Below are 23,635 nucleotides of genomic sequence, written 5' to 3'. Positions count from 1 at the left end.
ACATATATTACACCCTGAAGACACATACATTACACGCTGAGACACATACATTACACGCTGAGACACATATATTACACGTGAGACACATATATTACACCCAAGACACATATATTACACGCTGAGAGACACATATTACACGCTGAGACATATATTACGCTGAGAGACATATATTACACGCTGAGAGACATACATTACACGCTGAGATACATATATTACGCTGAGGCATATATTACACTGAGACACATATTACGCTGAGAGACATACATTACACGCTGAGAGAGACATATATTACACGCTGAGACACATATTACACGCTGAGAGACATATATTACACGCTGAGAGACATACATTACACGCTGAGACACATATTACACGCTGAGAGAGACATACATTACTGAGAACATATACATTACACGCTGAGATACATATATTACACGCTGAGATACATACATTTAGAGACATATTACACGCTGAGACACATATATTACACGCTGAGACACATATTACACGCTGAAGACATATATTACACGCTGAGAGACATACATTACACGCTGAGACACATATTACACGCTGAGAGACATATATTACACGCTGAGACATATATTACACGTGAGATACATATATTACACGCTGAGAGACATATATTACACTGAGACACATATACATTACACGCTGAGACACATATATTACACACTGAGACACATATATTACACGCTGAGACACATATATTACACAGACACATATATTACACACTGAGAGACATACATTACACGCTGAGAGACATACATTACACGCTGAGACACATATATTACACGCTGAGAGACATATTACACGCTGAGACATATATTACACGCTGAGAGACATACATTACACGCTGAGACTTACATTTACACGCTGGGAGACATACATTACACGCTGAGAGACATATATTACGCTGAGATACATACATTACATGAGACATACATTACGCTGAGACATATATTACACGCTGAGAGACATATATTACACGCTGAGACACATACATTACACGCTGAGAGACATACATTACACGCTGAGATACATATATTACACGCTGAGAACATATATTACACGCTGAGACACATACATTACGCTGAGAGACATACATACGCATTACACGCTGAGAGACATATATTACACGCTGAGACACATACATTACACGCTGAGATACATACATTACACGCTGAGATACATATATTACACGCTGAGACACATACATTACGCTGAGATACATACATTACACGCTGAGACATATATTACACGCTGAGGACATACATTACACGCTGAGAACATATATTACACACTGAGACACATACATTACGCTGAGAGACATATATTACACGCTGAGACACATATATTACACTCTGAGACACATATTACACGCTGAGACACATATTACACGCTGAGACATATACATTACACGCTGAGACACACATTACACGCTGAGAGAGACACATATATTACACACTGAGACATATATTACACGCTGAGACACATACATTACACGCTGAGACACATATTACACGCTGAGACACATACATTACACGCTGAGACACATATTACACGCTGAGAGAGACACGTATATTACACGCTGAGAGAGACACGTATATTACACGCTGAGACACATATATTACACTCTGAGACATATATTACACGCTGAGACACATACATTACACGCTGAGACACATATATTACACGCTGAGATACATACATTATACCCTGAGACACATATTACACGCTGAGACAACAAAAATTTTATAATGATATTGTAAATTTTTTCACCAGATGAGGGAAGCGTTAATGATAATAATAAGATTATGATGAACGAAAGTAATAATAATAATGGTGGTTAAACGAATAATGATAACAATTTCAGTAGTTAACTATACATTGGCGATAATTAATAGTATTATGACGATGATCTAAAGGTAATTACAATAGGTATTGATAATGTAATGGCCGTTTAGGTAATAATGATCATGGTTTGTAGAATAATGACAATACTAACAACAATAATAATACATAATAACAATGATAATAACAATAATAATACTGTAATAATAATAACAATAATAATAAGTATTTTATCACAACCTAATCTCAAGGTACTATACGATTACCCCCACATAACACATTATGATAACAGGAGCCAGATGTGAACAAATATTTCAACAAGTTTGCATTTTGTTTCATAACGTGAGTGTTAAAGGATTACGTGTCCAGCATTGTGCCACACTTGTTGATGAAGAGCAACAAATTTATTAATCTACCTGATGGTCGGAGTTGATTATAAATATGATAAATAATATGTATTAAAAACATTGATTTTTTAAAGAGACGCTGCCCATGGAGGGGTTATGTGAGGGTGGGATGTTTTTATTTTTATTTTATTAGTTTTTATAAAGTTAATATTGATAATGTTCTCTAAATGTTGATTTATTTGTGGAAAGAATTATTGATGTATATGGGGGACTTATTTTTTTTTTTTTTGGTATGGTTGATAATATTTATTAACCAAAATTTGACATTATTGTATATTTTTGTGGGTGTATGTATGTGTATATGTGAGTGTTTGGGAAGAGAACATGTGTGTGTGTGAGAGAAGTGTAGCAGTAGTGTGGTGTAGGAGATAGAGAGGGCCCGACAGACAGGTCAACTAGACTCAACTACAAGAGAGTGAGTCAGTTGTGGCCACTTACTCACCCTCAACACACACACACACACACACACACACACACACACACACACACACACACACACACACATCTCCTCCTGACTATACTTACTGTGGGGGTGTTGGTGGTGTAGTTGGTGGTGGTGGTGGTTGTGGTGTAGTTGGTGGTGGTAGTGGTTGTGGTGGTGTTGGTGGTGGTGATAGTGATGGTGGTAGTGGTGGTGTAGTTGGTGGTGGTGGTAGTGGTGATGGTGGTAGTGGTGGTGTAGTTGGTGGTGGTGATGGTGGTGGTGGTGTAGTTGGTGGTGATGGTGGTAGTGTTCTGTTGTGTACAGAATATATACTATAGTGTTGGTGTAATAGCGAAAATGCTATTTAATTTTCTACTTGATATGTAGATGAGAAACTACAGAACTACAGGTAACATTTAGCATTTGAATTACCTATTGAGAAATCTTTTGTATGTGCTTGTCGGTAGAGGAAAGAGTCTTGGTGGTAAGGAAGGCTCAATGCAGTTTACGATTCACTTTTACGGTCGCGTATTAAAAAATGTTCCGTGGATTTTGTCCGGTAAAACCCGTTGAGTCGGTTAATGCTAACGGCTGCGTGACGGTTAGGTTAGGTTAGGTTAGGTTGAGATTAGGTTAGATTAAGGTTGGTTAGCATTAGTATTGTATGATTACGTTTGAAAGCTTAACAAAATAATGAACAAGGATTTAATGAACTATGGTATAAACTTAGTAAAAAACCCACCTTTAATTAATTATCGCTCAGAGGTCAGGTACAGTGTCTGGCCGGGGTCTATCACTTAATACACATGTGTCCCTATTATTAGAAATCTGAGTAAAATATTGATTTTGTCACACACACCCACACCCCACAACAAAACAACCCCAACACACACCCCACACACACCCACCACACACCCCACAACACACACCCACCCCCACAACACACACCCACACACCCAACAACACACACACCCACACACCCCAAACACACACCCCACAACACACACCCCACACACCCCACAACACACACCCCACAACACACACCCACACAAAGACACCTGTCCCCTAACACACACCCACCCCACACACACACACCCACACACCACACCCACACACCCCACACCCACACACCCACACACCTCTCACACCTCACCCAGTACACCTACGTCGTGTTTCCTGCCTCAGTAAGACACTACTACCACGTTACGATAAGATTCTCCTCAGCCTTTATAAAACATCAGAGGTTTGTGATTGAGTGATTGGAAATGTTTTATCAGCTGACTAATGTACTGTGGAATAGCCATAGCGCGGAGTCCAGGTAGGAGACATAAAACTACATCCATTTGAATGTTGGACAAAAACATTAAAATTCATCATTCAGAAGACATCACATCCCCCTCTGGAACGATCATAAGGGCATATCCTCACCCTCCTGTCGTCCAGTTCTCGACCGTATTCCAGGGAGGAGAGAGGGAGATAATTGCCTGTTCCTCACAAGACATAAATCGCCCCCATATTCAGCTGAGTTCGTATTTATTTGATGAAAATGAGTCGGGATGGAATTCTTCATGTGGAAGTTGGGTTCGGGGCTGGGCTAGGAATATGGCAATTATTCCTGTCGTAAAGAGATAGACACGACACTAAACGTGGTGTGTGTGTGTGTGTGTGTGTGTGTAAGTGTGTGTATATATGCTTGTATTGTGTATGTATGTATGTGTACGTATGTATGTATGTACGTGTGTGAGTGTAAAAGTGTATATATGTATGTATGTATGTATGTATGTATATGTATGTATGTGTAAGTGTGTGTATATGTTTGTATTGTGTGTTATGTATGTATGTATGTATGTATGTATATATAGATATATATATATATATATATATATATATATATATATATATATATATATATATATATATATATATATATATATATATATATATGTACGTGTGTGTATGCGCGTAAAATGCATGAGGGGTTACAATTTGTAAGGTTCTCGTACTCAAAGGGTTAAACAGCATTAAAGGCATTTACGTTTATTTAACAGGTAAGTTGACCTGAAACTCGTGTAGTACAGTATGTCTGTTATACACGAGACAATATATATTATATTATAGGTTGAGGAGGTAATCTGTGTGGGTTGTGGGGAAACAAGGGGAGGGAGGCAGAAGGTGAGGGAGCCACAGACAGAGGTGAGGGAGCCACAGAGGCACTGGAGGGGAGGGAGACAGGAGAAGGAGAAGGAGGAGGAGGGGGACACAGCTCCGGTAATCAGATTAGTGAGCGGGGCTGATGAGGCTGCCACCCGCCCGACGCCGCCCCGATAACACCGACACACAGATCGAAATGTTGGAGTCCACAGTCCCCTTGTCTGGGTCCGGGGTCTGGATGTTCCAAGATTCGTAATGTTTAAATTGTCAGCCTCGTTTGTAGTGAATATCGTAAGTGTAAAGTTATTCTCGGTGTGTTATTTTGACGACTAATTGTGTCAGCATCTTCGTGTCTCGTAGCTTAAGCTTTCGACTTTGACGCGATACTCTGAGCTCTCGTGTGTGTGTGTAATTTTCTATAGGGTGTCTGTAAGCTTCAAAATTTAGTATCATGTACATAGTCGACCATCTCTATACTATACCAATACGAGTGTCATAGAGGCAAAACATAAATAAAATACTTTCATATTTACCACTGTCAAGAGAGATGGCATGAATGACCTTCTTGAGTGTCAATTACCAACTAGCTTGTTACAGGAGCTTGTGACGTAAAGCTAAGGAGAGGAACATGGATTTATTACTATAGGAAACTTGGCCCCTTAAGGATATTCTAACGCATGGTGTTTATATTCCACACGTTCCGCTGTTCACACACACACACACACACATGTTCAAACACCGTGCAGAAATACATACATTTATAACTCATACATAACATATACATACCTTCATACATTACATACACATACCTCCATACACACATACATACACCCCACCTACACACTCAGGTAGTGTAGGTGGGTTAGGTTATCTCTGGTAGACTCGCCTCGCTGTTGCCTACGCCCGGTGTTGACTCAGGTTAGATGTTTACATGTCCCGGTTGGTCCTGGTGAACGAGCGGCCCGGAGTCTTGTTTATACCCGTGTTCCTGTGTCCTGTGTTCCTGTGTTCACCTCCTATACACCTTATCTTAGGGTAGAAATGATTTAGTAGTTATATATGTATAAATATGTTATAATTTGATTGTTTGGTTAGGTTAAGTGCACGATTTAATATTATTTAAATATAGTACTATATAATATAATAACGTCCACTAATTTATGATATATTCTGTCAATTATCAATAATTCTGTAAATTCTCAATAATTCTCTAAGTTCTCAATAATTCTAAGTTCTCAATAGTTATCATTAAATTCTGTAGTATTAAACACGTAAGAATGTGTCTGTACATCTGTTACACCAAGAACTCCCCGGCCCCACAAGTGTTCAAGCAAGGGCTCATAACATGTCATCTTAAATACCTGAAATGAAGCGAATCAACTTGGGTAAGATTCAGGAGGACTGTGTGTGTGTGTGTGAGTTGCAGACACAGTTAAAGAATGTAATTGTTTAAGAGCCAATGTGGTGACAGGTGTAGGAGAGCCAAGAGCTAAAGTTAACCCATAACCATGAGAATAAGTTAAGCCTGTGTGTGTGGGTCGAGGAGGTCTTCTACAGGCTGGTATATACTTTGGTCTGATCTTTGCTGCTGCTGGGTGTGTTAGAAAAACCTGTAGTTAATGTCAGGTGGGGTATTAACCAAATCCCTGGGGCAAAACATCAACACACACACACGTCTTTATGACTCAATGGCAAATATTATTAAAGTTATCATTAGCATTAGTAGTGTTGGTAGTAGTTGTGGCGGTGGATATAACAATATTTCCATAACTAAAGACACAGTAACTTTCATTATAAGTGTTATGTTAATCTGTTGCAGGTAAGTTAAGAAGAAGACTTCCTGGTGACAGATGTTAAGGTAAGTACGAGACCCAGCTTGTTTACACTGTGATATGTATGTGTGGGGTGTATGTGGGTGTTTGTATGTGTGTGTGGTGGGGGGAGGCAGAGCTATACAGGTCTAAGATAACGAGAAATCATAACAGGTGCTCAGATTTGATAACCCTCAGATTTTTTTAAATTGTGTTATAAACCCAGATGATGAGTGTGGCATTATAAAATTGTTGGGGAGGAAAAATCATTGAATCGAGTGAATGTGACGTTAAAAAGGTTCTTGTGTCAGAGGGAATCACTGAGTGTATGGACCACGATTAATTCAGGCGTTAATTAGCATACTGCATACATGAACACACAAAACGTGGGGGATACAGTTGCCGAGTGGATACAACGTTCACATCCCGTCCTAAGGTTCCCTGGTTCGATCCCATGGCGCACTCTATCCAGCCATCTGTAATTGGGGACCTTATTCTACACTCGGGAAGTGAAGAAGGTCGTGTACAATGCCTGCTTCCTCCTGTACCGAAGGCTTAGTCTATAGTGCTCTGTATCAAAGCCTATGGGACCAAATTGACAAAAAAAGTAATCTTATCTATATTATAAAAAACTGGTGACTTTTAATTAGTTTGAAATGACGTGTAATATCTTGAATGGTGTCTTCTACGTCATCTGGAGGAGCCATTAAGGTGATAATATTACCTGTTCGTCCACAGTTCATAATCATTTGATATGCAAATTAGGTGGCCCGCCCTGGTAATTAATTCCTGGTTTAACGGAAGTCTCTCAGTTTTGTTCGTTACTTTACACACCAGAGTCTGTTTATATGATAGTGATAGTAATAAAAATGATAGTAATAATGATAATGAGGGCTATAATAATAATATATAATAATGTGTTATGGTTGAGGTAAACAGTCTCTCTCTCTCTCTCTCTCTCTCTCTCTCTCTCTCTCTCTCTCTCTCTCTCTCTCTCTCTCTCTCTCTCTCTCTCCCCATACGACCACAGCCTCTCCTATTTTTCCCTACCAACCCTCACGTCTCCCTCTGTATGGACTATCTCCCCTCTCCTTCTCTCTCCTCAGACTCTCCTCTCTTTCTACACACCTCCTCTCTCTCCTCTCTCTCTCTCTCTCTCTCTCTCTCTCTCTCTCTCTCTCTCTCTCTCTCTCTCTCTCTCTCTCTCTCTCTCTCTCTCTCTCTCTCTCTTCCCTCTCCCACTGTTCTCTCACCCTCTACTTTCCTTCCACAGGTCCCTCTCACTCTCCATCCCTCTCCCCTCACCCTCTCCCTTCTTTCCACTTACCCCTCTTCCTCTCCCTCCCTCTCCTCCCTCTCCCTCCTCTCCCCTCCTCCCCTCTCCCACGACTCTCACTGCCGGCTCGCATCAAATCGAAGTCGAAAATCCGTGATAAATAAATTCACTCAAATCTTACCGTAAAATTTGATAACTGCACCGCGCGACCCACAAGTGAGAGTGACCAAAATTTCCCTCAAGTTTTCCACCGAATTTTTGAAGCGATTTTTTTTTATCTCTCTCTCTCTCTCTCTCTCTCTCTCTCTCTCTCTCTCTCTCTCTCTCTCTCTCTCTCCAGCACGGCTTTTTTTTTTATTTCTCCGGTTTTTTGTGCATGTACGTGTTTGTTTGTTTCTGTATCTTAATTTTTTTTGTGTGTTTATGTTTTACACACACATTAATATTGTCACAAGGGCACTGGGATTTTGTCTTTGTTGATATAGTGTTAATAAGAAGCTCTGGGATTTTATTTTATTTTTTTCCTACAACAACTGACGTCTAAACACATTTGGAATGGTAATGCGGGCCGTGGAATTGTGTGTGTGTGTGTGTGTGTGTGTGTGTGTGTGTGTGTGTGTGTGTGTGTGTGTGTGTGTGTGTGTGTGTGTGTGTGTGTCATTCCTGAGCGGTCGTGCATAATCAGTTGATCCCAGAATGTGTGGTAATGTTGACGTTGTATGTATCTCTTTGTTTATTCTCACAGAAGTTAAGTTCCTCCCGCCTTTTGACAATATCTGAATTCACTTTATTTTCTCTTATTTTCTGTTATATATTCGTCTGTCTATGGTATCTGTTGTAAGGAGAGGTTTTATGCCGGGGTGTGGCGGGTTACGGGGTCGTTTTGTGAATGAAACGGAAAACAGGAAAGCAAAAATGAAACACACTCGTCTAGGCTAAACATCCATCAACTTTCTGTTCGCCTTCATCTCGTCCGAACCCGTCGACGCGACCTTCCTCCCACTAATTTTATCGTTATTATTTTTACACGTTTTCTAATCTATCCTTTCAGTACTGTGGGTTATATTAGATTATTTTTTTAGTTTAAGTGATGTAAATGATGGGAAAGTTGTTGTTTATTTGTGTTGAACGTCATGGAAGGTCACGTCGCAGGGGTCGGAAGGAGCTGCCAACGCTGACATGATGTCTAGTTTCGTCTCATTTTTTGAAATGTCACAAGTCTTAAGAATTTGTGCGTTTTGTTTCCTCCTCACTCATCCTCTGCTTATCCTCCCCACGTCTTTGTTCCTCTATTTTTTTCTCTCTATTTTTATCTTCCCTTGAGTTTTGTTAGCGGTTTTATTTGGAATTACTTACGTCTTGTGGAGGTTGGCGCTCGTCTTGTTTTTCTTGCGGCTCTCGGATAAAGATCACTTTCACTAAACTTTGGATTAATAATTTCCTTGTCTTCGTGGATTTTTCTCCTTCGTCTTGTATTTCTTTTATTATCTCTTTTTTTTGTTTGCTTATTTGCATTCTTAAACAGGACGAGTTTGTGTGTGTGATGAGTTTAGTGACGGTTCGTTGTGTGTTATTGACTGGGCGACCTTTTGACACACACACACCATCCCACACCATCCCCCACACACCCATCCCCACACACACACACCTCACCATCCCCACACACCATCCCCACCTCTCCCCCACCATCCCCCCACACACCATCCCCCCACACCATCCCCACACACCATCCCCCACACACACATCCCCACACACACCATCCCCACACATCCCCCACACACATCCCCACACACACCATCCCCCACACACCATCCCACACCATCCCCACACCATCCCCCCCACACACATCCCCACACACACACACACCATCCCCACACCATCCCCACACCATCCCCCACCATCCCACACACCATCCCCCACACACACCACACCATCCCCACCATCCCCCCACACACACACATCCCCCACACACACCATCCCCACCATCCCCCACACACACCATCCCCACACCATCCCCCCACACACACACACCATCCCCAACCTCCCCCACCCACCATCCCCACCCACATCCCCATCCACACTTTCACACACCACCTTTCTCTCCTGTGGCCAAACACCCCCCCTCCCTCCTCCCCCCACCTCACCACGTCTTCCCTTATCTTCCTCACGCTCTCAAATATTTGGATTTCTCATCGTTCAAAAGCAAAAGTCGACCATAAAGACACGTTTCCGGCCACATAAAGCATTTTCCGGCCATTTGGATCGACTGCTTCAAGATAGGTGATATTCCGGTGTAGTAGAGTGGTTACCGGTTATTTAGGACGGTGTTAGAGTGGTTATCGATTTATTTAGGACGGTGTTAGAGTGGTTACCGGTTATTTAGGACGGTGTTAGAGTGGTTACAGTTATTTAGGACGGTGTTAGAGCAGCTTTCCAGTTAAATAGCACTGTACAAGACATACAATCTTTTAGCCATACTGTACAAGACATAATAACAGCCATACATTATCAGACATTAATTAGTGATCCCTAGTGTTGAGGGGTGACATCAGCCCGTGAGCAACTATGTACAGAAGAGGACTGAAGTGGCGACGTGGCGGAGGGGGGACAGAGTTTAGGCATGGCCCCCCTCCGCCCCCTAACCTGACACAGCCCCCCTCCTCCCTAACCTGACACCACCTCTCTCCCCTATCTGATACCCTCCTCTACCCTAACCTGACACCCCCTCCGCCCTATCCTGACACCCCCTGACACCCTCGCCCCCCTAACTGACACCACCTCCGCCCCTATCCTGACACCCCTGACACCCCCTGACACCCCCGCCCCCCCTAACCTGACACATCCCTCCTCCCGGGTAAATATTTGAGTTTTCTCCGTCTTCTTTGACTTAATGTTTTCATTTGCGACGCGGGAGGGCTGGGGGGGAAGGTGGATGGTGGGAGGAAGGGTGGAGGGTGGGAGGAAGGTGGATGGGTAGGAAGGTGGAGGGATGGGAGGAATGGATGGGTAGGAGGAAGGGTGGAGGATGAAAGAAGTGGAATGGCTGGGAGAGAAGATGGAGGGGGAGGTGGAGGAGGAGGGAGGTGGAGGCTAGTAAGGAGGATGAAGGGGGTGGAGGCTGGGAGGGTGGAGGCAGGAGGAAGGTGGAGGGCTGGGAGGGAGGTGGAGGTAGGAGGGAGGGTGGAGGCAGTAGGGAGGGATAGAAGGGAGGTGGAGGGCTGGGAGGGAGGTGGAAGGGGGGGGGAGGAGGGGAGGCTGGGAGGGAGGTGGAGGCTGGGAGGGGAAGGTGGAGGGCTGGGGAGGGTGGAGGCTGGGAGGAAGGTGGAGGCCTGTCGGTGCTGTAGGTCTAGTAAACTTCATATTGTGATTTACTTAAATTATCCCGCTGGTGACTGAGTGATTCACTGTCCCCGTTCACTGTCATGTTCACTGTTCTTGTTCACTGTTCTTGTTCACTGCCTCTGTTCACTGTCCCCGTTCACTGTCATGTTCACTGCCTCTGTTCACTGCCTCCGTTCACTACCCCTGTTCACTGTTCAACACAACACTGCCGTACCCAAGTCCTTAACGCGGACAGTACATGTGCTGGGTAGACTTATATGACAAAAACCAAATAGTGGTAAAGTCATCGTCCTCAAGGGGGTGATAATTTAAGGCCTAATGTAATACTGTTCGTGTTTCACTCACTCACTTCCAACCTCCTTCCCTTTCTCCGTCCCTTTCACATTTCCTTCATCCTTCCCTCCTACTCTCCCTCCTCCATTCTCATTCCACTCTCCCCCTTCCTCCACTCTCATTCCTCTCCCTTTCCCTCCATTCCAGTGTTCTTCCTTCCCTCTTCCTCTTCCACTTTCCCTTTCCACTCTCCCTCTCTCTCCTCTGCTCCCCTCTCCCTCCCTCCCACTCTCTCTCTCCCTCCCTTCCTCCTCTCTCCCTCCCTCCATTCCTCTCTCCCTCTCATCCCTCTCCTCCCTCCTTCCTCTCCCTCTCTCCCCTCTCTCCCTCTCCCTCCCTCCCTTCCACTCTCTCTCCTCCCTCCTCCCACTCTCCCTCCCTCCCTCTCCCCTCTCTCCTCTCCTCCCCTCCTTCCTCCCTCTCCTTCATATGCATGCAGTTGGTCCAAGTTGTGAGATCACACACAGGCATCGGACACAACCCCCTCACGACAACGTTGACACAAGCGGCAGGGAGAGCCACCCAGGGAGAGTCGTGCTGGAGGGAGGAAGGAGAGGAGAGGAGCTGAGAAGAGAGAGAGAGAGAGACAGGGAGAGAAAGGCTGGGAAGGAGAGAGGCTGAGAGAATTTGCTGGGAGTGAAGGGGTGAGAGGTTGAGAGAGACGCACAGGCTGAGAGAACCAGCTGAGAGGTGAGAGAATCGGCTGGATGTGTAGTGAGAAGAAACTGAAGAACTACACACACACACACACACACACACACCTGAGGGAGGGACGGAAGACCACCTGTAGATCAGCAAAGGAGACGTCGGGTGAGGAGTGTGTGAAGGAGGAGTAGGAGGAGGTGGTGTGTGTGTGTGTGTGTGTGTGTGTGTGTGTGTGTGTGTGAGCTGAAACACTAGAGCTATAATAACTCGACCAGCCCCGATATATTACTGCGTCAACTGGCTGTTATCTTGATTATCCTCATAGTGTCCCCTCCCGTCCCCATCCCCGCCCGTCCCCATCCCGCCCGTCCCCATCCCGCCCCGTCCCTGCAACACACACACACACACACTGATTTATGGAGCTACAGTCTTACCTGCTTATATTTATACCACCGCCGTCTACCCACCGCTAAGGCAAGACCTGGGTTGGTTAGGTTAGGGCAGGGGTGGGGTAGGTTAGGAGTAGGGCAGAATTGGGGGTAGGTTAGGGTAGGGTAGGGTGGGGATGGGTGGGAGCAGGGTGGGAGTAGGGTAGATGGGCAGGGTTGGGTAGGTTAGGGCAGGTGGGAGTAGGTTGGGTTAGGGTAGGAGTGGAGTTAGGAGTGGGGTAGGGGTGAGGTTGGGGTAGGTTAGGTTAGGTTAGGGTGGGGTAGGATGGGAGTGGGAGTAGGGTAGGGTGGGAGTGAGGTGGGAGTGGTGGGAGTGGGTAGGGTAAGATGGAGAGGAAGGTTTCTGATGATAGTATTGCTTATATCATTTTAGGGAGAGATATTTTCTAAGTTATTATTTTCAACTGTTTTTTCTTCCCGTTTTGTTTTAATATTGTTTTATTTTTCATTCATTTCTTTATATAATAAGATATTCTTCTGATGTCCATAAGTGTGTGTGTGTGTGTGTGTGTGTGTGTGTGTGTGTGTGTTAAGTCTTAGGAGAATCTTTGCCTGGTTTAACTATACAATAAATCATCTCTGTCTTATATATCAACAACATCTTATAAAAGTTTTATTTATTATAGTTCGATATAATTAAACTAATCATTACCGTCATAGTAAGTACCACAGCGGGTATTGTTCCCTATATTAATCCCAGCAGTTTATTTTTCCCCTAGACTATACTGTGTGGACCTCCCCTGCCACACACTGTATCATAGAGCCTCCAACAGTATATAGAGACGGGAATAAAATAGGGTGTGGGGGAAAATAATATAGCTAGGGAATAAAGTAAGATGTGGTAGGGAGAAATAAAATAGCTAGGGATTTAAGTAAGGTGTGGTGGGGGAAAAATAAACTTTCCAGGGAATAAAATTAAGATCCGTGGAGAAAAAAAAAACTCCTAGGGAAATAAAAAATAAGATCTAGGGGAGAAAAAAAATCCAGCACAGACGAAAATAAAAGGTAAACTGATCACTGGGAAGTACAATAAAACACATCACATCTCATTTCATATTTTATTACAGAAGAGTAACCATTTCCGGTAGTACAGACACACACATGGTAGTTACAGAGAAGCCTGTTTGGTTTATTATAATGATGGGATACGATATACATTAGAAGAACTGTCATCGTAAAGCAACCGTGGACATAGACCTTTGTTTTGGGGTGGGTGGGTTGGGGTGGGTGGGTTGGGGTGGGTGGGTGGGTGGTAAATATTAGCAGACAACAGTACATACTCCTTTGATACTTGTTGGTCGGTTCTGTGAGGAGGGGGGGGGGGAGGGGTAAGAGACTCATTTGCTAGCTGTGTAGAGACTCGTTTAATAGCTGTTCAGAGAATCGTCCCTACACATCAAGAGTCTCGTTGGTTCAGAGTCTTGTTCCAACAGTTGAGAGTCTCGTCAAGAGTCTCGTTCCAGCAGTCCAGAGTCTCGTTCCAGCAATCCAGAGTCTCGTTCCAGTAGTTCAGAGTCTCAGGTGGTGTACAGGGGGCTTGGTGTTCATAAACTATACAAGTAGCAGACAAGTAATGATAAATGTTCACTATTGTTACAGATTTCGACAGCTGTTCAGACACTGTTCACTCATCGCCTTGGTGTTGTTATCTGTTTCAAGAATATCAAACACTTTTTCTCTTGTACCATTCATATTGGCACACACGTGAATTGTTCCATATATATGCTGATACACATGTGAGCTGTTCCATTTCTGTTCTGGTACACATAATTTAAATTGTTCCATCTCTACTAGTACACATGTTAATTGTTCCATCTCTTTTCTGGTACACATAAATTGTTCCATCTCTATTATGGTACACACCTGAACTATCTGTCACCATCATCCTCTCCCTGGCAACATATGAATCACCAACTGTAAATTGTTTAATAAAAGTTTTGGTCTTTATACAGAAACAAACATTAATATTAAGGTCTATGTCCATGGTTAAGGTGATATGAAACTTCAAATACTTAATGTTTTTTGTTTTTTTTTAAGTCATTATCTCACAGTCAAGTCTTTAAAAGTCAACTCACAATAATGCTACAAGTGTCAGATGATCCGTAAATTGGAGCCAGAAGACGGGGATGCTATAAGGCCAGTTTCCTCTATATTTATTCATATATTATATACACTGTAACGACAAGTGGAATGATCAATTTTGATACAAGGAATTATTATTATTATTTTTTTTTTATTATTAATATTATTAGTAGTAATATTTATTAATCTCTGTACGTAAGATGATAAATTCCTTCAACACATACTGTATATACACAAGAGGGGATAATTAAATACACTACTGTCTGTGTGTGAGTGATACATCGTATACCCCTGCTAGGTATCGCCTCAGACTGGCCTTCCCAAGTACCAAGGTTCGAATCCCTGCTGGGGTATAGGGGGGAGGGGGAGATATTTGTTCTACCTAAGCTTTAATAATGAAGCAGGAGTGAGTGAAGGTGATCCCCGGTCTTGTGGTCGCTGGATATATACTGATAATAAGTGAAACTCTCCGCTGCCCTTATATACATGAAGCTCAGGGGGTCCACACACGGTCGTCCTCACCACCAAACAATATGACCAACACTTGCGGGAGAAATAAACTGGTTATCACTCTAGACTTAAAGAGACAACTACACCATGTGACTTGACCCAGGGGTGGAGAGGCCATCAACAGGAACCTAATGAGTGTAATGTTAAACAGCTACCAAATGAACACGACGGGAATTGTTCATAAAGAGAGGAGGTGGAGGAGACGTGACACAAGCTCTTTAAGTCAGTTTTGGTACATCAGTTTTTGGGGTTTTTCTTTAATTAGAATTAGACTAACCAGAGCCATAACAGGTGTAGTGGAGTACTGAGGCTCGGCTACACCTGCTGGCGGCTCTCGTTAATTAGTTACTCAGGTGTTAGTGATGGTAAATTATCTTGTTAATTACTGCACTGAGTGTTGTGTGGGTGACCCAGCCTCCGGACACAGAGCCGTGCTGCCCACAACTCCCCGCTTACTTCTTTATTAGTATTATTTTTTAACATTTAAAAATGTAAATGTATATGAGTGATGTCAGAATGTGCGAAAGATTCTGGTAAAAGTATAAACATTCTGTCTTGCAAACTCTCAGTCTGTATCACCTGAAGGAGAGTGGGGGCTGCTGGTACAGGAAGATGCCGTGGCCAGACGCAACACAACACAACACTGTCTTATTTACTATTGAACTCTTCATCACAAAGTATATATCTGTTTGTGTATCATCAACTCAAACTATAGATAATTCACGACACAAGTAAGAATAATTGTACTGTTTATGATGGTAATTCTGATGTTGTTGTTAATAATAATAAAGCAGTAATAAATAGTAATAGTAACGCTAGTAGTAATAGTAATGATGACCCTTGACCTGTTTCCTGCATCAGTAGGACCCCGGATAAAGTAGTTGAAAAACATCCACATACACCACACATTACACTTCAGTCATTTATCTAGAACAGAGTAACACGCAGAAGTTTATGTACAGTACACACAGGTGAGCGCCGGCCCCTTCGTCAGGCAGGTGCTCCGCCCCGGGTGGTGAGGGCCGCGCTGCACCTCCGGTAACCTTCCCCACACAAGTTGGTTCACCGTAAACATTATCAAAAAATACTAAACATATGACAATGAATATAATACTCCGGTCTAGTGACGGTGTCAGTAGCTCAGGGATTTATCTATTCATTTATTACCACTAAACTTTCTATACATGGAAAATGGCTGATGCCTCGACCGGGGGCCCCGTTGTGAAGTTTACACCATCACACCTTTTACTGTAGGTCATTTGCCATTTATTATGGTTTTTTCTTCATGTTTGTCTGTAATGTTTACGAGTATCTTATCTTGTTTACTAAGTATTGTAAACAAAGAGCTCGGTGGTGGTGGGCCTCAGCCAGGCGGGGCGGGTGGCTGGTCGGTGTGGGTAATGTTTGATTAAGTGTGATGGTAAACCTGGTTGAGTATGTGAGGCGGAGGTAGTTAGAAGAGCTGCGAGATGAGGTTGCTCTTGGTGGGGTCGGGCAGCATGTAGTTGTTGACGGTGTGGTTGAGGAGGGAGAAGGGCGGCGGTGGGTGGCCCTGCTGCATGCCGCCCATGCTGCTGTGGATGCCCACGTTCCCACCGTGGTGGACAGAGTGGGCGGAATGGGCGGTAAGGGTGGTGAGAGGGACGGGTGAAGGGCAAGATGAAGGCCGCTCCAGGGCGGTGAGGGGGGAGCTGCAGCCCCCAGCGCCGCTGCCGCCAACAGGAGCTGACGCCGCCGGGGCTGCCGACGACCACTTGGGTGATGACTCCAGCTTACCCACTGTGGAGGAGACAACACCGTCAGGAGAGAGAACCTGTGGTTATGTGTACTACAGCGGCCATGTGATCCAGGCACTACAGTACTATTAGTTGGGTAAATAAGAAGTACTACACCAGGACCTGGGTATGGCGTCACACTGTGCGGCGCGGCTCGGCTCTCCGTCACGACATCTGGTAAAAGTGACAAGGTAAAAAAGGTAAAGTATAAAAGACTTTTGTTGTTATTGAAAACGTTTGTAGTTTTGTGTAGATGGAACAAAAAGGTTTAATTCCAGTACCTCCCGACCAGCCCTGGACAAACCCTTGACATCAAAACACAAAGTCGGTGGCTGAAAAGAGAAGGAAAAAAGAACTTCCTGTGTGTGTGTTGTGTATGTATATATATATATATATATATATATATATATATATATATATATATACAATGTGTGTGGATACAGAGAGATTTAATACTTGATAATCTTAATACATAAGAACAACACACATCCGCCCCTACAAATATAATACTAATTAGAAGAAACAAATATACGCCTTGACAAACATGCGTACACACACACACACACACACACACACACACACACACACACAGGGAAAACAAACACACGTAAAACGCATATACCGTTATATCCAGCATGAGAGAGAGAGAGAGAGAGAGAGAGAGAGAGAGAGGGCGGCGTGGCAATAAAACGTTGTGGAGACAGGCCAGGCGTGAGCTGTCTGCCACTTTTGTTGATGAATTCACTTTTATTTCATCACGGCGACACATTCACCACCATAAATTCACAATAAAGAAGAACGCTAAAACGGGGATCGTTCCTTTTGACGCCTTGTGCAACTGTGGTATTCCCTATCCTACCCTACCCGACCCTACCCTCACGTTGGCACGTTTACCTGTGTTTTTTTTTTCATGTGTGGGTGTGTGTACGTATGTTTGTCCAGGTGTGTGTATGTATGCAGGCCTATATATTTGTGTATGTATGTACTGTATATGTGTGTGTGTGTGTGTGTGTGTTTGTAATGGTCATGGATGATCTCTGCTATGGACCATTGTTGTGTTGTGACTATATGAGCTATAACCTGTGTTGTGAGTCACCCGTCTTACCCTCACCGTGTGTTGTGAGTCACCCGTCTTACCCTCACCGTGTGTTGTGAGTCACCCGTCTTACCCTCACCGTGTGTTGTGAGTCACCCGTCTTACCCTCACCGTGTGTTGTGAGTCACCCGTCTTACCCTCACCGTGTGTTGTGAGTCACCCGTCTTACCCTCACCGTGTGTTGTGAGTCACCCGTCTTACCCTCACCGTGTGTTGTGAAGTTATAGGTTGTGATCTGGCTTATAAGCTAAGGTGGAATCTTTGCTTATTGTCGGTATATACTCCAGCTAATTCCTCGTGTATACTAAAAGCTAACTAATTCAAGGTAAATACTAAAGCTAACTCTGAATTGCCGTATATTCAGAAGCTAAGACGGAGGAATGAGTTAGGAGGGGGAGAGGGGTGGAAGGAGGAGGAAGAGGAAGACTGAGGGGGAGAGGGGAGATGGAGGAGGAGGAGGAGGAGGGGAGGCTGAAGAGATGATGAAACAGATGACTAGAAATGTGTCTATAAAACTTTCATTTGCTGAGAGAGGAAGGAAGAGAGAGAGGGGGGGGAGGGTATGGAGAGTGTGGCAATGAGAGGGGGAGAGAAGGAGAGAAGAGGGAAGGGGGAAAGATGACGGAGTATGGGAGGTAGGAATAAGGGAAAGGAAGCATGGTGAGAAATATAGAGTGAGAGGTGAGAGATATAGAATACGAAAGTGAGAGCTTGAGAAATATTAAATAAGCGACTCCAGATTTCACTTTTTTTTTTACCTCTGATAAATAAACCTCCTGTTTCAAGATGGCGTCACCACGACACTGAGACTCTTATCTTACCGAGACACCTTCCCAAATCACCAGGTAGAGACCAAAACTAACTTACAGCCTTTGGTTTCAATTCTCAAAGACGTGTAAAAAAAATTTTCCATGACTTAGAACTGAAGGAACATATCTAGTTACAGTATAGTCTTGATGTAAAGTCGACGCCATATTGTTTTTTGGCGAGTCAGTTATGAAGTGTGTGTGTGTGTGTGTGTGTGTGTGTGTGTGTATCTACGTACTGTATGTGTATCAGTGTATGCATAAATATTGTCATTTATCTTTCCTCGTTTCCTTGGTTTTGTACACCTGTTCCGCGATGTTCCTCGACCTTCAGGTGTACAAGAGGCCGTATTTTCACCTGTTCCTCGACGTTCAGGTGTACAAGAGGCCGTAGTTTCACCTGTTCCACTGTGTTCCGGGGCGTTCCTTGGCCCATAAAACAAGTGAGGGCGGGTGACTGATGCTCTGGGCTGGCCGACCACCTGGCGCGGGCAACACCTCCCAAACCCACCGCCCCACCTGACGTACGGTTATAGTGGCTGTGATGACGCGCGTTAAGGGTCATAATAGCGCCGCACATCACCCTGGGCTTATTCCCGCCGTCACAGCCTCTCTCTAGGGACCCCGCCCGCTCCTGTGTCCGAAAGTTCTAAAGTCAACAGTTTGTTCTTGCAGGTTTTATAGGGTTGATCAGTCACGGCGTTTTGCCCGAGGAATCGAACTGTCGCGGATCAAACATTCTCGCTTTGAGTAACTTCAGGCGCGGCGTGACGGAGCTAAGGTACCTGTGTGTGTGGAGTTGACTCATTCCCGCTGCCTTTGCCCTCACACCCACTGCCAGCCTTTACCAACTCTCGCTTGTTATTGTGTGAGTGTGTGTTTAAGGCCGTGGTGTAAAGGTCTCTTTGCTCGACGCGGTGTAGGAGTAGTGTGCCAGGGAGCCGTGTTGGAGTGCCACCGACTCCCTCACGCCCCCACACTTACTCCACCACACACTTTACCACTCATTCTGGCCTCACTCACACTCACACTCCAAAGCTCGAGCTCTCAGTCTTTCTCTCTACGCCCAGGTCTCTGTTATAGCATTAACTTGAGTGAGTGTAGAGAGAGAGATGGGGAAAAACACCACAATAGCTGTTATAGCATTAACTTGAGTGAGTGTAGAGAGAGAGATGGGGAAAAACACCACAATAGCGAGGTAGGGGAGAGAAGGGAGGGGGAGGTTGAGGAATGCCACAAGGCCCAGCCAGTGAGTGTTGGAGCATAGTGTTGTGAGCGGGTGTTGGGGTGAGCCCACTAGCAAGCCTCCTCCGGCCTTCACCAGATCGATGTGCAACCAGGCGGGCCACTACCAAACAAGCAAGAGGGGGGGTTGAGGCAAATACAAACACCAACACCTCCAAAACACGGATGGTGAATGGAAAAAAAAAGGTGAACGAGAAACTGTGTGTAAGTTAGTGTGAGTTTGGAGGAAGGTGAGGCGATGATACAGCTTTAAGGAGACGTCATCACCTGCCTCTTGTTTGATACATTTAGGGATTATTATTGGAGGTGTGGGGGGATGAGGGTGTGGGTGTGTGTGGGTTATGAGGTGTGTGTGTGGGGGTTATGAGGGTGTGTGGGGGGTGAGGGGTGTGGGGGTTATGAGGGGTGTGTGTGTGGTGTGTGGGGGGGGGTATGAAGGTGTGTGTGGGGGTTATGTGTGGGGTTATGAGGGTGTTGGTGGGGAGTGTGTGTGGGGGGGTGAGGGTGTGTGGGGGGTGTGTGGGGGGTTATGAGGGTGTTTGTGTGGGGGGGAGTGTGTCATGAGGGAGTGTTCGAGGCGTGGTGAGGCGTATTGGGGGGGGGTGTCCAACAGGCAGGCCAGATTGAGCCATATAAACTTGTTCCAGTGATCACCTCTCGACACAAGGCTGTGGGCGGCGTCTGGAATAGGCGCCCACTATACCCAAAATATAGGCTATTATAGTGGAGTATAACCTTGACGTACGAGGTTTACCTGTCATTTGGCCCCTTGAAGTGCTACTTGGCCGCAGGTTACAAGTGCTCTGAAAGTCTCATTAATATATAACAGCCGAGCATAATCCAGCCAGTGCTCCCCCCCCCCCGCGCCTTTCCTACCTGGTGTATATCCCAGATGATGATTGTGTGTACCTCTCCCCTCCCTCCCTCCCCGACACACACACACACACACACACACACACTCGCACACTGCCAGATTCAATTTACCGCCATTTCTTTCAGAATCTGAGGAACATCAAGACTTACAGGAGAAAAATCATGCCGGGTCTATGCCACAGTTTGCCGCCTAGATTGCCGCCATTTTGTCTTAATGTCCGACCCAAGAACCAATCACGTGCTCGATTACCGTTCCAACGAGACAATCAGCCGAGTCCGTTTCCTTGAACAATTGACTTCAGGACGGGGATGTAATCTGTTTATCCGGCTCAGATATGCTTGGATAAGGAGAATTAAGGTTAAATAATGGGGCCGGCTGCCAGTCTGAGTGATGGAGATACGATCAGCTCAAAATTAACCCTGAAAATGGCTGAGTCTGCGACCTGTTTCCGTCGACATAAGTCACAGTTGAGGTGGTCGGGACGCAGTAACCTTCTTGGGGGCTGGTTCTGGGGAGTCCGTGATTGTTTCCGCGCTCGCTCCTTATAGCCAATCAGAAAGACTTTATTGGTTTTCGCAGAATCTAATCTGTGTTACGGGCTCTTACTCCAGCAGTAACGAAGAGAGTGACCGTAGGTGATTCTAGACACTGCAACCTGGAGGAGGACATGTGTGGGGAGGTCGACCTTGTCTCTGGATATTTCTGTAGTTTTTTGTGAAGATTTACAGTTTGTTTTTTATTATGGGTGATTCTGGTGTTTTAAAGAGGAGAGTGTGTGTGGGGGGACGCTGAGAGAGAGAGAGAGAGATAAGCAAAAAATAATAAAAAAAACAGCGGCTGTAACTCAGAAATTATACGCTACAGGTTAATTAATGTAGGAAATAGGTAAATATATTTTGTAATGGATGTTTACACGGTGAAGGGGGGATGTGTGTGTTGTTCAGTCAGGTTTACAATTTCTGCTTCCACCGTCATTCTTAACTTTTCTTAGATATACGGCAGCTCTCCTTCCTTCCCCTTCCTCTTACACTTCCCTTTATCCTTACCCTTGAGTTTCTCCCTTTCCATTCCTTCTTTCCCCCTCCGATATGCATATACCTCCAACTTCCCCCTCTCTCCCTTCTCTCTCCCTTTTCCTTCTACACGTACACCTCAATTCCCTCCCCCTTTCCGTCCTTCTCCTCTTCTTCCTCCACCTTCCTCTCCACCTCCTCCTTCCCCCCCTCCACAAGTACACCACAGCCCCCCCACCACCACCTTCCCCCGGACCCTCCTCCAAATTAAACTTGGCCAGCACACACTAGGGCGGTTGGGAATTCTTTAATGAAGAGAGAACGCCATCACTAATTAGACAAAGACTCCGTTCCCGCGCGCGCCAAGTTTGAATTTTGAACAGTAATTAGGAGGAGGAGGCTGAGGCTTTGGTGTCACTTGATGTGGAAGTCGGGTGTCGGTTGTCGGGATTTGAGGAAGTCGGCTACCAGAAATGTATTTGTATCCAGATGTTGAAGTCAATTTTCGAGTTTGTTTACGTTGTCAAATAATTTAATAGAGGTATGTGACAGGTTAAGGTGTTTGGTTATTGTGCCTTCGATGTCTTTATTATTTCTTGTGCAGAGGAAAGAAGATTAAGAGTATAGCAGTGAAGGAAGGTTGGTTATGTGTGAAGGTAACCCACCTACCTCCAACCTACTTACCCACCTACCCACCTCCCTACACCCACCCACCCACCTACCCACCTCCCTACACCCACCTACCTACCCACCCACCTAGCCGGGCCCCGCACAACAAGCCTCCACCATCGCCGTGTTAAACTAAACTAAACATTAAACGAGATTCCAGATTCCGGTTTTGCCTGAAGTTGTGAATCCCAGAAATCGTGGAAGGTGTGTGGACACGGGGGCTGTAATTAGATAACTACCTCGTGTTGAATAATGAAGTAGTTATCTTCTGTAATTGTAAGGAGAGAAGCGGTCGGCCTCCTCCCCCCTCCAATCCCCTTCCCTTCCCTCCCCCACCTCTCCAACCCCCCCTCTCCCCCTCTAGATTTCGTGAGACTGAACCTTATGATAAGTGATGTGACCGCGTTAGTCATTTGTCTATAGGAGGCAGAAGGATACTCATGTCGTCTATAGATGTATGTGTTTATTGTAGAAATTAATGTGTTGTTTTGATGTGATTTATTATTATTATTATTATTAATCTTGGCGCAGAACTTGGTGGTGTGTGGAAGTGTCTTGATGACTTTGATGTATATTAACAAAACAAGATTCACAGTTGCTCTCTCTCTCTCTCTTCTCTCTCTCTCTCTCTCTCTCTCTCTCTCTCTCTCTCTCTCTCTCTCTCTCTCTCTCTCTCTCTCTCTCTCTCTCAACTCAACCTTATTTACGCTTCTCACTTGTCAATTTTTTTTATCTATTCCTCTTCTTTTAACACAGCCAGTACTATCACCACCACTATCACCACCACCATCACTACCACAGCCACAGTCACCACCACCACACACCACACCACCACCACCACCACCACCACCACCA

At 44.7% G+C, this 23,635-nt stretch overlaps 1 protein-coding gene across 1 annotated transcript in view; it reads right to left on the bottom strand.

Annotated features, from left to right (window-relative positions):
- Positions 1–13,978: 13,978 nt before the first annotated feature.
- The window catches only part of LOC121878533 (paired mesoderm homeobox protein 2B-like), a 73,138-nt gene continuing 63,481 nt past the window's right edge, over positions 13,979–23,635 (bottom strand). The window contains exon 7 of the mRNA XM_042384801.1: positions 13,979–17,081. Coding sequence (XP_042240735.1) covers positions 16,756–17,081 — 326 coding nt within the window. The 3' untranslated portion in view covers positions 13,979–16,755. The remainder of the gene's footprint in view (positions 17,082–23,635) is intronic.

Source organism: Homarus americanus, unplaced genomic scaffold (assembly GCF_018991925.1).
Source record: "Homarus americanus isolate GMGI-L3 unplaced genomic scaffold, GMGI_Hamer_2.0 scaffold41027, whole genome shotgun sequence".
NCBI classification, from domain to species: domain Eukaryota; kingdom Metazoa; phylum Arthropoda; class Malacostraca; order Decapoda; family Nephropidae; genus Homarus; species Homarus americanus.
This window is presented reverse-complemented; position numbering and strand designations above follow the sequence as displayed.